This window comes from Solanum tuberosum, unplaced genomic scaffold, assembly GCF_000226075.1.
Source record: "Solanum tuberosum cultivar DM 1-3 516 R44 unplaced genomic scaffold, SolTub_3.0 scf00092, whole genome shotgun sequence".
Lineage (NCBI taxonomy): Eukaryota > Viridiplantae > Streptophyta > Magnoliopsida > Solanales > Solanaceae > Solanum > Solanum tuberosum.
Genome location: NW_006239019.1, coordinates 250,145 through 266,749, shown reverse-complemented (window position 1 = coordinate 266,749; position 16,605 = coordinate 250,145). Strand labels below are relative to the sequence as shown.

Here is a 16,605-nt window from a genome sequence, read left to right as displayed (position 1 = left end):
TGATTCCATTTCTCTTTTAAATTGACAACTATATCCCTCCCTTATTGTCATTTTGCGCCATTTCCCACACAAGTGTTTGTCAATTTTTATTTATTTATTTATGTTTGACCTGAAAAAATGAACAAAAGCATGTAATTGATGAAGGAAAGAAATAACAATGAATGGTTTGTTAGATGATTGCATATCTATAGATTATGGATTGAATCTAGGATTTTAAGGTTATGAGTTTTGAATTCATAATTTATTTCATTTATTGGGTTTGAAATAGACTATTGAGTGGCCCCCAGGCCAAGGCCTAGTTCGAGTGGCAAAAGGTGGAAGATCTACGGCATAGGTCGTAGGTTCAAGCTCCACACCACGCAAAGCGAAGCCCGGTATTTAAGTAGGGAAGGGTAGAGGGGCGGGACCATTATCCACTATAATTGGTCTAAAGGGCGGGTCACAAGCAGATTTCGCGGTTATAAAAAAAAAGACTATTGAGTGAAATTCCTAATAAAGATATAATGTATGATTAAACTTATTAAATTATATCAAACTTATAACATATATAAATTGTTGGTTTTTAAAAGGTGTGAATGGAAAAGGAAGAATTGCGACTTTTACGAAGAGTTGCGACTTTTACGAAGAGTTGCGACTTTTATGAAGAGTTGTGACTTTTTCGAAAGATTGTGACTTTTCCAAAGGGTTGTGACCTTCCTAGTAAGGCACAATAAGAACTTTTTCACACTACCCTTTGTTTTCTATAAATTGAGGAATTTCCTCTCATTTTAAGAGAACCAATTTTCTGGACTTCTCATATTACTACTAAATCTAGTATTCTAAGTGTGCTTTACTGCCGTTGAGTGGTTCACTGACACCGTGATTTTAGGTATCAATACACCTGTGAGTAAGATCGTTCTATCCTGGGAGGATATATTCCATTAACCTCGGGTACTTGAGGGGAATAATTTTCTTACGGGAACACTGTGCATTCAGTGGGCTCTATTTTCTTTCTTTGAGAAAAATATTTTGTATATTATTTCTAATCTGTTTTTATTCTATTTTCTCTACTAGTTTTAATTTTCTAGTTTTGAAAATACTCTTTAAACTTTGTTGTTTCTTATCAAGTTCTTCAAAAATTTCTTCTAAGTATCTTAGGAATACAAGATAACAACATATATTACAAGAGATTAACAAGACCCTACAAGTAAAATGTCTTAATTTGAATCGAAGTGGCATGTGACAAATTATAACACCATAATGAGTCGACGAAGTAGAGCAAGCTTAAGATATGTATGTTTAACAATATAGGCAGATAGACTAATTATATGCCAAATAAATCCATCTCAACCACCTTACGGGCAATTCAATTGCATCAGTCACGATTTGAGTTTCTTAACATATATTTTAGGCTAAAGATATTAAATGATTATACTATTCGATTTTTTGGTGTGAATGAGGTTTGATTTAGTAATCTTTAAAGTTATCTTATGAATAAAAAAATGAAGAAATTTTTTCAAACGTACTAAAGAGCTAGAAAAGAAATCATATATATATATATATATATAATAGAATCTTAGGCCTGCCTATGTGGCGCCCCACAAACCAAAATTTACTTTTTATTTATTTATTTTCAAAACTAGCTTTCTCCTTTAATGAAGAGTCGCGGCTTTTATGAAAAGTTGTGACTTTTATGAAAGGTTGTGACCTTTTCGAATGGTTGCAACTTTTCCAAATAGCTGTAAGCTTTCGATAAAGCACAATAAATATTTGTTCACACTATCATTTGTTGTCTATAAATATAGAGATTTCCTCTCATTTTAAAACAACGAAAATTCTGAACCTCTTCCTCTTCTTCTTCTTCACAATTAAATATTTCTGTAATTTACTCATGTTGAGTGCCTCGGTGACTCCATTGCTTATGTTACAGATCCTGATATGTATTTTTATCTTCCTTTACATTATTAATTTTTTATGTAGGATAATATAGTATTTTAGTTTTAGTGACTGATAGGTTTCAAGTATTACTATATATATTCCGTGATATTAAATTCTCACGTGAAGCGCGGGTAATTTTTCTAGTATAATAATAAATTTAAAACAAATCAATTTAATATTCTTTTAATTTATTCAAATATGTTTATGCTCAGGCATACATGACTGAAATATATACTAAAGTTGATTAAAGTTTTAGTCATATACTGCATAAATATTATATATACATATTCTTTCACCTTAAAATTATCTAATATTAAATATTTGTACCCAAAAAAAAAAACATAAAAATTATTACTTATAACAAAAATATATTTCAGTGGACTATGTTGGGCCTTTTCTACTTATGGTGCAGTCAAATAGAAAGGAATTGAAAACTACAACAGGCCCTCCAAGACAGGGTGCAATCTCATAGGGGAATTTGGGCCAACCTTTAGAGACCATAATTCTAAGTGTAACTGTTTTTTCCGTAGACGTTAACTTGCATCACGTAAATCGTAATTTTGCACCATTTTTTTTTCCGAAAAGTCCATAGTTCTAGATTGAACTAAGACATATTCTTTCTTTGTTTAAGGTTTGATTCGGGTTCAACATTTGTCGGTCTATATAAAATACCAGATCGGGTATGACCCTATCATTCCTTAACACATCTATGCCCTATATGTTTTAACCCAATTAAAATTTAGACGAGTTGATCTAACTCTCTCATTTGACACCTTTTCTTTTCTTTAAGCTTCTAGCACATTACAGTCCTCTGGAGGGACTTCCTTTTCAGCATGACCAGTTCCTTCATCCCTAATCTAATATTTTTAAATAGAATATACATAAGTTAAAGTATATATTTATTTATTTTCATATTTAATTGGTCAAAAAATTTAGAATTTATTTTCTCTAAAAAAACAAGTTACTTAAAAATGAGAAATATCACGATAAAAGTATGGAAAACAAAATTCATAAATGGCGACCCACATTATTAATTGTCTCCTCTCCGTCCTACAACATACCACCCTTCCACTTGTAATGTTTGCTCGGATTAATATATAAAATACTTTTTAAAATAATATTTTCTATTTACTTGACAAATACAAGAAAGAAAAAAAGAAATTTATTTATTTATCGTTTTAAAAAAATATATATATATTTTTCTCCGTACCAATCTATATATATATATATATATATATATAAAGCTGGATATAGAAAATCTGATGTGGCACCTCTCTATAGAAAATACTTTTATCTCATTTTTTTTTACATTTGTTTTCGTTTTCTATTTTTATTTGTAATTTCAAAAAAAAAACTGAAAAATATTTTAATGCATTACATCATGCTCCTTTAAAACTTCCATCATGCTAATACACATTTAAGTAAATGGAAGATGAAAAGATCAAAACATTTTCATGTTTCATAACTGTTTATAATTATTTAGCCTATAAAATAAAATAAAAGTGAGTATTGTAATCAACAATAGTGGAATCCTTCACTTTCTCTTCTTCTTCTAATGATGATGATGAATGTATGGGTATCAAATTTTGATATTGAGATGTCGAGCGATTTAGACCTTGTGATTTTTTCAAGAAAAGGGAAAGAGATAGTATCTCATGATCCTTCTAAAGATATTGGTGATGATGAATATACGGATATCAAATTTAGTCATTGAGATGTCCAGCAAAATTCTAGACCTTGTGATTTTTCCAAGAAAAAAGAAAGAAAGGGCACGAACCTTCTAAAGATATTGGTGAAAAGAGAAAGATTATGTAACAAAAATTTCTTTTCAAAGTAGAAGTCTTTTTGAAAGAATGTTGATTTCTTCTATATTGAAAGAAAAAAAAATTCATATTGATTGAGAAATTTATAGGAAGAGTGATTAGTATTTCAAAGGGTAAGAAGATTTATTTAGAGAAAAAACCAATCTATTTAGGAAATTAGTATTAAATTTAGGAGAAGAATAAGTATTCTATTAACTCCTTTCTTATTTTATTATGTCATAATTTCTTTGTATATATCTTTAATTAAATTTTATTTTATTTTTTGTTATTTAGCTTTACTTAAAATTTACTAACGACATTATTTCTTCTTCTTTAGTCTACTAATTTTTTTCTTCTTTTATTTTGTTTTATTTTTTTGTGTCTTTAATTAAAGTTTTTTTTTCTTATTTATTTTATATTAACGCTTTTATGTATTTTTTTAATTTCTAATGCCTGAAATTTTATTTGTTTATTCCTAGAATCTAACTATTATAACTACTTAAGAATTGTAGTGTTTTTTTACGGAATTTGGTTTTGACATTTTTCTTATAAATTTTAGATCATTTCCTAGTCCAACATTGATACTTCTATGTTTTCAAAAATTGTGACTTTTTCAAAAGGTTGTGACCTTTCTGGTAAAGCACAATAAGAACTTTTTCACACTACCCTTTGTTTTATATAAATTGAGTGATTTCCTCTCATTTTAAGAGAACCAATTTTCTGGACTTCTCCTATTACTACTAAATCTAGTATTCTAAGTATACTTTACTGCCGTTAAGTGGTTCGCTGACACCGTGATTTTAGGTACCGATACACCGGTGAGTAAAATCGTTCTATCCTGGGAGGATATATTTCATTAACCTCGGGTACTTGAGGGGAATAATTTCCTTACGAGGACACTGTGCATTCAGTGGGCTCGATTTTCTTTCTTTGAGAAAAATATTTTGTATATTATTTCTAATATGTTTATGATTCTATTTTCTCTACTAGTTTTACTTTTCTAATTTTGAAAATATTCTTTAAACTTTATTGTTTCTTGTCAAGTCTTCAAATTTTTGTTCTAAGTATCTTAGGAATACAAGATGATAACATATATTACAAGAGATTAACCAGATCCTACAAGTAAAATGTCTTAATTTGAATCGAAGTGGCATGTGACCAATTATAACACCATAATGAGTCGACTAAGTAGAGCAAGCTTAAGATATGTATGTTTAACAATATAGGTAGATAGACTAATTATATGCCAAATAAATCCATCTCAACCACCTTACGGGAAATTCAATTGCATCAGTCACGATTTGAGTTTCTTAACGTATATTTTAGGCTAAAGATATTAAATGATTATACTATTTGATATTTTGGTGTGAATGAGGTTTGATTTAGTAATCTTTAAAGTTATCTTATGAATAAAAAAAATGAAAGAATTTTTTTCAAACATACTAAAGAGCTAGAAAAGAAATAAGTTTATAAATAAAAAAACACTTCCACTCTAATTTTAAAATTGGAAAGATAGGCACGTACTTCACGGGCCGCCACCGTCGCCGCTGATCGGCTTCGTCAACTGATATAAGAAAGTAATGTTGTTTAACTTTGTTTTCATTATCTTATATGTATACATAAATATATACACATATAGAGAGATAATGGATAACAAAATATCCTGATGGAAGTTGGTAAGTTAAAGATGAAATCAAAGTTACAAAAAAAAACTCTCATTTGTTCTAGCCGTCTTGCTAGATAGAGTTATTTGATATTTCCATTGCTAATAGGAGGTGACAGATATCCTGTACAGGCTCGAACATCACGGTCATTAAAAAAATGGAATCAATTCACACTTTTGTTCGGTCCCAGAATTTCCTCCTCTTCTTAAGCTATAAGCCCAATTCCCAATGTAGACCTGGATCTCATTTTCAAACTCACTGTAGACTGTGTAATTTCTAATGCACATGATGAACATTGCAAATTTGCAATATGCCAAACACACCCCTCTAACTTGTTCATATTTTTCATTTTGACACTTTATCTTAGTCTTGTTTCATTTTAACCTTTAAACTCTATTTTTTATGTTTCATTTTAACACGAAATATTATTTTTATGATTTCTTTATTTTTATATATATTTTCAATGGCAACTTCTTATTTTAAATTGACATGTGTCAGTTAATTTTAGTTAAAAAATAAAAATTAACAAAAAATAATTCTTTTTAAAAAATAATAATTTCTTTTTAATAGTGTTATGTATTTTTTGTGTGAAAAATAACCGACGAAATTGTGTTGGTTTTCTTCTTAAAATCACCGACAACCTAACAAAGTCAGTCGAGTTTTAACATTGTTTAGTAGTGTTATTAGCAATGAATCAGAGTCTTTGTTTAGTAGTGTTATTAACAAAGTCAGTCGAGTCTTTTTGAAGATGGATTTTTTTATTCGTATTGATTTATATTAAAAATTAAAAGTGAGTATTTGCGTTAAATTTAGATAGCCTAGATGATAAGAAAAAATAAATAAGTAGTGTTATTTAATTTAATTGAATGTTTAAGAAAGAAAATCAAAGAACTTCCGTCAATTTATTTTCATGCAAAAATATAGAGAAATATCAAAAAATAATATTATTGTTTGAAAAATTTTTATGTTCGTTCGCGAATGTTTAATTTTTTTACGAAAATTAACAGGCACACATCTATTTTTTTTAAAATAAGAAATTGCTATTGAAGAACATAAAAAAAAAACAAATCATAAAAAATAGTATAAATGTTTAAATTGTACATAAAAATGGAGTTTAAAAGTTAAAATGGAACAAGGCTAAGTTGGATTGTCAAAATAAAAAATGAGGGCAAGTTTGAGGGGTTGTGTATGTGTTTGGCCTTTGCAATATGTATCTTAGTATTTACTACTCCCTCTGTTCCAATTTATATGACTTACTTTCTTTTTTAGTCAGTCCCAAAAAGAATGACACATTTCTATTTTAAGTAACAATTTGCCTATAAAATGTCTTTTTTACCCTTAATGAAATGATTTACAACCACACAAATTTCTATTATTCATTTTTGACCACAAGTTTTAAAAGTCTTTCCATTTTTCTTAAAGCTTGTGTCAAATCAAAGTACATCATATAAAATAGGACGGAGGGAGTATCATTTATTTGGTTGTGACAACATGTACCCAACCTCATTTATTTCTTCCCCTAATTTTCTTCTTCTTCAATTAATTTGCAGCTACACACCTGAACAATTCACACAGACAAAAAAAAAATGTCCATATTTAACTTACCTGCAGATTCTGGGATCAGTCTCAATTACGGCATCGCGATTGCCGTCGGCATTTTGATTCTCATTTCCATCATCATGTTCGCCTCCTACGCTTGTCTTCGTGTAAAATTAGCCGGAGATTTTACGCCATCATCATCGCCTTCTTCAAATGAGACTAATAATAATAACTACAACATCTATAGCTACTTCCTCGGATTGGATCGGCCGGTTATAGAGTCATTCCCCAAAGTAGTGTTGGGTGAAAGTAAGAGATTGCCTAGTTCGTTTAGTGATACGAATACATGCGCAATATGCTTGTGTGAATATTGTGTGAAGGATTCCGTTCGTTGTATACCGGAATGTCATCACTGTTTTCACGCCGATTGTGTTGACGAATGGTTGCAGAAGAGTGGGAGTTGTCCGATCTGTAGAAGCTCTCCGGTTTCTACCTCCGCAGGTTCAACACGGCTGCCTGTGCGTAATTATTATATGTTTAATTTTGTATAGAATTAGTTCTAGTTTGAAATATCTAATGATTCTCATACTTAAAGTCTCTTTTAGCTCGAGATAATGATCAAAATGGTTTCTTAGTGTATGGGGCTTAGGTTCCATTTGGTTCTTAATGTATAAATATAATGGAAATCATTTTTAATATATCTTAAAAAGTGATTAGTTTGATCATGAGTTATCTAAGTAAAATATATTTGCTGTAATATAAATTTAGAGGATAGAATGTGATTATTAAAAAAAATGACAATACAACAAATTGATCCTTAAAACTTTTCATTCTTACATAATAACAATATAATAAAAGTAAAAAGCATAGATTAACTAACACTCAAATCAAATACTAACAAAATAAAGTTATTTTGAAATTATTCTCATTCCACGTACCAAACACGCCTTGATTTGTACAGTCAACTGACTGTGAAGGTAATCCCTGAGCCTTCTAATTTCTCATCCATAACATTGGAAAGTCTCTCAAACATGGAAGGTGTAAAATAATTCATCCAATCCCCAATCTCACCTTTCCTGAACAAATCTCTGTTTTCAAAGACTGAAATTGCTCCTTTCCCTTTCTTGTTCACCTCTAAATCTTTCATATTCTGGAAACTACAAAGATTTGAGATATCTTCAATTACTCCTTTTTCCTCTTCCTCTGTAAAAGGAAACCCCAAAAACTCACCTAATATCTTCAATTGATTACATGTATCTACTTTCATCTCTTCATATTTCAAGAACAACACCTTGTTTGGTGCAGTTTCTCTCCAGTAACTCAACATATGGTCCCAGTAAGGACCATACCCTGTAACTCCCCTGCAATACAAATCGAATGCTTCCTCAATTGGAAGAGGACCCAGAGATTCAGGCCTGATTTTACAAAGGTAATGCCAAATTGATACAAAGGTATCAAAAGGGTTCCGGCAAATGTAAATAATTTTGCAATTTGAGGTCTTAATTGAATCGGGTAATGCACCGAAAGGTACGTGGGTAGCGACAATCCTCGGAGAAGGAAGGAGGGAGAGATCAGGGAGGCGGTTAGAATCAGCGTAAAGTTTGTACTCGAGGAAGGGTACGAGTTCATGAGGATTGTGAGTGAGCAAAGGGTGATTATGGTGAACATTGAAGTTGTTCCGGTTAACAATGGCGAATGTGAGTGCTTTTAGCCAAGTGGTGCCGGATTTTGGTATGGTGGCGAGTATCACGTCGGTATCTTGAGCTATAAAATGATTTTGTATAGAAATTATGGCTCGGATTTCCTTGGGTTGACACCAGAAGCCTTGGAAGAGGAACAAATTGGGTGTTCTCCATCCTTTTTCTTTGGGTAGAGAAGTAAGAAACTCATCAAGCTCTTCTTCACTTAGAGTTTCTTGTTGTTTTGGTTTTCCAGTGATCGATTGGCTGTTGAAGATATGTGTGGTGCCTGTCATTTTTGTGTGTTGTGATGGCAAGGATTTCATTTTGCATGAGAATATAGAGCTACATATATAGTAAAATACTAGTAATAGATGTGGTCCGCAGTATTTTTATAGTATTGAAGTTCGATTAATTCAGATTTGTGAAGAGCTCCATTCGGGACATAGCTTTGCTATGTTTCATATTTAAGGCTTCAAACACAAGTTGTCCATCCTTTTTATTTGGGAAGACAAGTAAGAAACTCATCAAGCTCTTCTTCACTTAGAGTTTCTTGTTGTTTTGTTTTTTTAGTGATGAATTGGCTGTTGATAGAATTTGTGAATCCTGTCATCATTGTGCGTTGATGGCAAGGATTTGATTTTGCATAAGAAAATAGAACTAGATATGTAATACTAGTAATAGAAGTAAAAATGAAAGCTAGTAATAGAAGTGGTGGGGTCGACTAGTTCAAATTTGTGAAGGGCCGACTCTAGGGGCGTCAAAAATAGCCCAATTATAGCTAATCCACTTAATCCGTTCATTTGACATCCCTAGTTGGTTCCATTCATGACATAATTTCGCTACTAAGGATTTTTTAATATTTAAGCCTCGAAGTCTAGACATCTATTAAAGAACGAACAACCATACCTATAGTATCAGTGGCAGAGCCAAAATTCACTAAAGAAGTTCGAGAAAAAAAAGTAAACACACAAACTAATCCAAAGAGGTTCAATATCTACGTTATATAAAAAATAATTTTAATCATGTATTTTTCCCGAAATGAAACCATTGGATATAAGCTGGCCACTGTGCACCACATCTTTTGATGTGGTATAGCCTATGTGTTGTCAACTTAATACGCATGAAATAACATGGCAGATTTGCAGATAGGTAACGTCCTTTAAAATACTACCCAGTTTATTTTTACTCGTCACTTATTCATAAAATAAATTCTCATTTTTATTTATCATTTTTGACATATTAAAAAAGATAATTATTTTGTTCGTGTTTTACCCCTAGCATTAAACGCTATTTTTCATATTATTTTCCAAGACCTAATACTAAACATTAATTAGTAGGAACGGTAAAATACTTACATTAATAATTATTTTTTTAATAAATATATTTAAGTCAAGTCAAACAGTAACTAGTAAAAATGAACGAAAGAAATATATATTAAATAGAGTCTGAATTTTTAGGAATAATTTCTATTATTTTTTTTAGTGTTTATTTGGGAAAATCCCGACTCTAAGTTGGCTCGGCCCTAAACTGTATTGCACCACAGCTTTTGATGCGGTATGGCCTATGTGTTGGAAACTTTATACTCATGAAAAACATGACAGATTTAGAGGTAGTATTTGAACAATTTTTTTTATCTATTTTCTAGAGACTGATTTTTTAGGTGTAACTTCTGACATTTTTTTTAGTGTTTAGTATATTTTTTTTGGTTGCATACTTTAAAATTACTTAATACGCATGAAAAATATGGCAGATTTAAAGGTAGGTAACGTTCTTTAAAATATGTATTTGAACAAATTTTTTTATCTATTTTCTGATATTTTAGGTGTAGCTTTTGTCTTCTTTTTTTTTGGTTGCATATTTAAAATTAACTTAATAGGCATGAGAAACATGACAGATTTAGAGGTAGGTAACGTCCTTTAAAATATGTATTTGAACAATTTTTTTATCTATTTTCTAGAGACTGATCTGTCATTTTTTTGGTTGCATACTTTAAAATTAACTTAATACGCATGAAAAACATGACAGATTTAGAGGCAGATAACGTCCTTTAAAATATGTATTTGAACAATTTTTCTACTTTCTAAAGACGGATTTTTTAGGTGTAACTTCTGTCTTCTTCTTTTTTGTAGCGTTTAGTATAATTTTTTTGGTTGCATACTTTAAAATTTGGTGAAACTTTTTTATGTTAATAAAACTTTCCTCTTTTTTAATTAAAAAATACTTCATACTATTAAATAAAAGACTATTTTTATCATTTCCTCTTAACAACTTTGTACGAAACCGATCAAATACATGCAGTGGGGATCTGCAATTGGTTGGGAGACCAGTAGTACGAAAACTCAAATGTGAATTTCAAAGTGTTAATATTTGTCCTTTATTGACTTTACACACTTTTTTTACTTTATCACTCTTTGAATATAATAAATACAATATCTTAAAAATGTAATAGAAAAACTACGTGTAAAATTATCCATTAATTTTATAAAATAGACAAGTATTGTTAGACATTCCAAAATAGTATAGTAAACAACTATTGTTGGACGGAGAAATTATATATATTTGATAGATTTCTTTAAACAACTATTCTGTACCACTGCCACATCAGTTTAAATGCCTATATTACCCTACAGCAACTACTAATACAAGTATACCCAATATTATGAAGTTGCAAGTACATCAACCAAACAATCAGAAATTAGCTTAACAACCATATAATACTCGCAACAAACCTTGCATTGGTCTCATATTGTTTGCTCATATAAAGCTCTTAAGTAGCAAAAGATATAAACAACTGTTGGTAAAGCTACCCAAATTGAAAAATATTAGCTGCTTACAAAATTCTAAAAATAAAGTTTTTTTCTCTGACTAACATGTCTGGAGCCTAAAAGAAAAAAACAGGGCTCCTTGCAGCGTTTCGAACGCTGCTTACATTACTCGTGGAAGTCTAAAGAAATGCCAGGATTCAACAGTCGCCCCTTTTTACCTACCTACACAAAACAGTCTTCTTGACCTCTTGGAGCTCGGAAGGCGACTATCATATGAAAGGAGCTATTGATCAGCTGGCAGACACGGAAGTAAACATGGTTAGCCTCTAATCACGCCTACTATACAAGCTTTCGTCAAAACATAGCTGGATAAGGTCAGGCTAGATAATGCAAGACGACCATGCTATAATATCTTGAACGAAATGTAAGAACTAGGATGCAAAGTAGTAGTGCCCAGCAGAGTGAAGAGTGCATTGTTTATCCGCTAAAAGTAGGGGCATCACAACCAGAGGAACCTGCTGAGATATTCCATAACATACCGCCTCCTGAATGCTGTCTTATGTTGGTGGCTTCTGTAAAGTCCAATGATGAGCCTTCAGAGGCACCAAACTCAACGTTGCTGAACAAAAAGTTGGCGACAGTTCTGTCAATAACATTCGTCCGCGATTCTGTAGTCTCTTCCTCGTTGAACCTGATGTTTTTTTCCAGTATGAGAAAATAATGCACATTAATACAGGAATACCAATACTCTCCTCCATCTAATGATGACAAGATTTTCATACTGCATTTTCCCTCTTGAATTATTTGGTGTATTTCGGCTTCAAATAAAGCTCTCCACTGTTTTTTCCATTTATTTTTTCATTTCCAATAGACAATGGTGAAATTTTGAGCATAGAAAGTACACAAAACAATGAAAGCTTTTTACACAATTTAAGTATAGGAAGTACAAGAAGTACTGGAAGATTTTACAAAATAAAGATATAATTCCTCTAATGATCTTCAACCAGGCAGAGCCTACAGAAATACATCTGTTATAGTCTTCCCTAATCATGAGCTACAACATCATGTGTAACAACTCACTAACAAGCTCTAGACTCTAGTCCATCAATGAAAGTAATTGAGCATGCGCACTAACCACGTAGAATCTTGATCTGGCATAGCATTCCTACTTTGACATGCATCATGTTTTGAATTTCCTGCAAGACGATATAGAGAATCCCGGAAGCAGATTCTGGTTTCCTCTGTCAGCTGTTTGGTATCAGGACAAGCACAAATTCAGTAAACCTGGCCATTTGACCACAATATTACAATGGTAAACCCAAAACTTAAAACCTTCACTACCTGAGATGTGAGATTTTCTAGGTGCTGTAGGACGGATTCCTCCATGGATATTTCCTCGTCACTCACTTTATTATCTCCTTTATCATGCTCCAATTTTACGGCAACCTCTGCTTGTGGTGCCTGAGAATAAAATTTCAATGATTTAGACTTCAGAACTCAGATAGGTGAAAGCTTACAAATAGTTGAAATGAAAAAGACACTATACAAAATGAGAATAAATGTGTGTGCATATGTTTCTGCTAATTACCATCAGATAAAAATCCAAAAATATGTATAGACAGCTGCCTAGTTCCTTTATGATGTCCCCCACATGCCTCGACAACTTCCCATGAAACCAAAACCCAAAACAAATAGTAGTCTCCTCCTACATCTGCACCTATACCTGCCCAGTCCTATGAAATAAAATAGAGGGGACAAAGACTAAACTCAAAACTCTGCACCAAACTTCCCTCCCCTTCCCACAAACACATCAACACCCAAAAACTAAAAGAAAAACCCCAAAGAGAACTTAAATGGTCATTTGAGTTCAACAACAGTTGTTGTAAGATCATACTTCATTAGACTGTTCTATCAGCTAACAGAAACTAAAAGCTAAAAATGTTCATCACTTGGAGACAACTTGTAAACTCACACAGAAATGATCTCAACTTAGATTTTGCCTCAAAAAGTATGATATAATGAGAGAGATGAATTCAACACAACCATATCTTTTCTTTTTTCCTCTCAGAAATTGTAACAGAAAAACTCAGCTCTAGCTTATCTTAAGAATTATACCATGGCATCTGTCTCAACTTGGTTGAATTGGTACAAATGGACAGTTCAAATAGTACTAGAAAATCGAAACCATTTACAAGCAAACATGTTCAAACATTATTCTGCTCATGGTTCCCTCGGTATCCAAAATAAAGTGACCCACAGACATGAGGTTTGCACAATTCGACACTGTTACAAGCCGTCTTTAGAGTAGGGACAGACCTCCATAGGTCAGAAAGAAGGGTAGCTGCTCCAACCTCAATTCCCCAGGAAAGAGAAAATTCAAATTTGTGTTCTAGAGATTTTAGGATAATTCTGATATTTTACCTTCAAATTTTAGTTCAACCCTCAAATATCATGCAAGGTTCGCCCCTGCTTGAATGCAGGTGAAATATTCCCAAAATTTCCTTCCACCAAAAAGCATGAGAAGTAACCTGGATTGTTCCCTGCATCTGCCTCAATGCAAATTTAAAACTCCAAGTGAGCCAAAAATCTTTTCATGTAAGACATCATAATGAACTGAAACTCATTATAATACACCGGACCAATTAACTTATCGGCTGGTCCCTCTAGAGCTCTCAGATGACATAATATAGATGCAGTGAAGTCTTTAAGTTCTTCTGGGGTTGATGATTCAACTCCAGCTTCACATATTGGAGTTGTTAGATGAAAATTCATGCCCTTCAGAAACAAAATGAACAAAAGCATCACCTTTTTCAGCAAATAAGAATTGTTAACTTCTTGCCCCTCCCAATCCACTGGTGAAGTAAAAGCATGTGCAGAGAAATATTTGGCAGTACCAGCACAAGCGTTGCTCGTCATATCTCTTACTTGATCATCATCCAGCAGCATGCTGCAACGGGAATCTGTTGATGACTCATCAGATGCATCCATTCCAGTTGGACAGTCTTCGTTGAGTAAGGAACTTCTGCAAAATGGAACATAAGAACTCTATCAGTCATTTGAGAAAAATGACAAATTCTTCCATCGAACTCCACAACTATTGGTCAACGAATTCAATAATAGAATGAAACCAAATAAAATTCATCAGAGTTAAGAGCTTTACAGGAACACATCATCCAACTGATCGATTGAGGTAAAGTTATCAAGATGAAATTCCAGCTGCTCAGGTGGATATGAGGACCATTGATCCATATCACAGTATGAAGCTTGGTTAGCTGCATTATCAAAAGGCTCCTCATGAATTCCAAAGTTTTTCATGTCAACATCACTAGATACGCCATTCCCGATCACTTTACAATCTTCAGCTCCAACGTATGACCTTATATTGTTCCTTTTCATTTCTGACTTGAAATTGCCAAAGGGTGTTGAATCCCACTGTGACCAGCTATCAGAAGATGGTGAAAAACCATCAAAGCTTTTAGGAACAACAACATCACCATCATCAACGCGAGAAAACCACTCCATAAGATTAACCTGGTAGAATAGTAATCATGGTAAAATTTGAGAAATCAAGATAGAACACAACTGAGAAAGCTTAATGACCAACCCCACCCCAAGCTTGATAAAAGTTACTCATCTCATTTCTCAGCTGTAGATAAATGCAAGTTCAACATACACCAAGTCCACATAAATCTTAACACAACTAAACACAAAGATAATCATCTTATTTCCCCTAGTTTTTTCCGTATTTCCCAAGAAACTGATACTGCCGATTCAAGAATTTTAGTAGCTGAGTTTGTTGACTATCTGAACTATCAGAGTTGATTGACTACAACTTTCACTTTGTTGGTGAGGTTCGACTCCCCGCCTGGTAGTCCCCTCCCCATTTCCCCTACTCTCACCCCCAATGAAAAGAATAAGGATGCTGTCAATTCAACTCTATTCCAATATTTAAAACAGACAGATGCAAACTCTCATCTCAAATTTCAATTACAAGTTACTTTAAATTTGAGATCTAGACCTCCATCCAGATATCCTAGCCAAAAAAAATAAGAGAGAGTAAACAGATGGTAGGAACTTTTAATTTCAGAAAAAAAAAAACATAATTCAGAGAAGCTCCTAAAGTTCTAATACAAAACAGAACTGATCAACTTAACTCAACCATAAATCATGATAAAACAAACTCATAGGCAGATCAAACCCCAAAGCTGAAGTCTTTGTGCTTCTTTTTTTGAAAAGAACACCCTTTCTCCAAATTTATGAACAAAACTTCAACCAGCAAAACCACACATATAACTGAAATCATTCAAAAAGCACTAAAACCAGCTCAAGAATCAACAACCCCATATTCACCTCCATAAACTTAAAGACCAAACAAAAAAAACTTACCCTTCTGAAAATTGCAAGAAAATGAGGAAGAAAACTTTCCCAAATTAGCCAAAACTATAGGAGAAAGCAAGTGGAAATAAAGATAGGATTTTTCTTCTTAGCTTAGGAGAAGATTATATGTGTTGGAAAGAAGTGACCTTTGCAACTTGGAAGTGTATATATATATATATAAATATTTCCCTTTTCTTTTTTTTTTGCAATATATTAACTCACAGTTACTGGAAACAGAGGCAAGCGGCAGTGGTATTGTAAATTGCCATGGCTATAAATTTATCCACTTTTTTTATCATCACAATTATTTTTGTCCACATGAAAACGAAAGCTTATAATAAAATTGACTATAATACCCTTCGTGTAACAATTAAAGAGCCTCCATTTTATTACCAAAATCAAGAATATAAGGTGTATTTAGTAAAGTCAATAGAGAGAGGGAAAAAAAAAGAATTTGCATAAGCATAATTCATGGAATATAATTTTCCCCCACCAAGCAAGTTGGTGTATGAAGGGGTAAAATTGGAAGGAAAATGTGCCACGTGGACCAATAAGATGTGAGATTTAGATGGAAAGAATAAGAGCCTCAAATCCTAAAAGCAAAGGATTGTGAGCCACAAATGACAGAAGGGTAGATTATGTTATTGAAGATTTTGTTTGATTGCGTCAGGTGGCGGGGAGCAATAAGGCCCACGTAAATAAATTAATTTTACACGTGGCAATGAAATAAGAGGCTGAGTCAGCAGCGCTAATTTGGGAATATTTAAAAGTCTGCCTCAATCACGTGATGAAATATGTTTGGGTAAAAAAGGATAACACAAACTTTTTGTTGATTTGAGGCCATGCGCAGAGGTATTCG

The 16,605-nt window shown here is 32.5% G+C and overlaps 2 protein-coding genes across 3 annotated transcripts; both read right to left on the bottom strand.

The window, feature by feature from the left end:
* Positions 1 to 7,744: 7,744 nt before the first annotated feature.
* On the bottom strand, positions 7,745 to 9,223 carry LOC102588571 (cytosolic sulfotransferase 15-like). The gene has a single exon (XM_006347790.2). It carries the CDS (start codon positions 8,925 to 8,927, stop codon positions 7,884 to 7,886), a length of 1,044 nt encoding a protein of 347 aa, XP_006347852.2. The 5' UTR covers positions 8,928 to 9,223; the 3' UTR covers positions 7,745 to 7,883.
* A 2,093-nt stretch (positions 9,224 to 11,316) lies between these two features.
* LOC102590196 (uncharacterized) lies at positions 11,317 to 15,903 on the bottom strand. Of its 2 annotated transcripts, XM_006347616.2 has the most exons (6): positions 15,756 to 15,900; positions 14,530 to 14,900; positions 14,175 to 14,391; positions 12,711 to 12,830; positions 12,505 to 12,617; positions 11,317 to 12,060 (listed from the first exon to the last, which is right to left on the bottom strand). In XM_006347616.2, exons 2-6 carry the CDS (start codon positions 14,889 to 14,891, stop codon positions 11,847 to 11,849), a joined length of 1,026 nt encoding a protein of 341 aa, XP_006347678.1. In that variant the 5' UTR covers positions 14,892 to 14,900; positions 15,756 to 15,900; the 3' UTR covers positions 11,317 to 11,846. The 2 variants fall into 2 exon arrangements, with proteins under 2 accessions (XP_006347678.1, XP_015164385.1); XM_015308899.1 differs by lacking the exons at positions 11,317 to 12,060; positions 12,505 to 12,617; positions 12,711 to 12,830 and adding an exon at positions 13,791 to 13,915 and having other exon boundaries at positions 14,009 to 14,391; positions 15,756 to 15,903.
* Between the last annotated feature and the right edge of the window lie 702 nt (positions 15,904 to 16,605).

Excerpts from the sequence above, each read along its gene's own strand:
- LOC102588571 (XM_006347790.2), bottom strand. The coding sequence starts at position 8,927 with ATGAAATCCTTGCCATCACAACACACAAAAATGACAGGCACCACACAT.
- LOC102590196 (XM_006347616.2), bottom strand. The coding sequence starts at position 14,891 with ATGGAGTGGTTTTCTCGCGTTGATGATGGTGATGTTGTTGTTCCTAAA. Across the intron at positions 14,392-14,529 it reads CAGTTGGATGATGTGTTCCT|AAGTTCCTTACTCAACGAAG; the intron begins GTAAAGCTCTTA and ends TCCATTTTGCAG. Across the intron at positions 12,831-14,174 it reads ATTCTTATTTGCTGAAAAAG|GCACCACAAGCAGAGGTTGC; the intron begins GTGATGCTTTTG and ends TTTTATTCTCAG.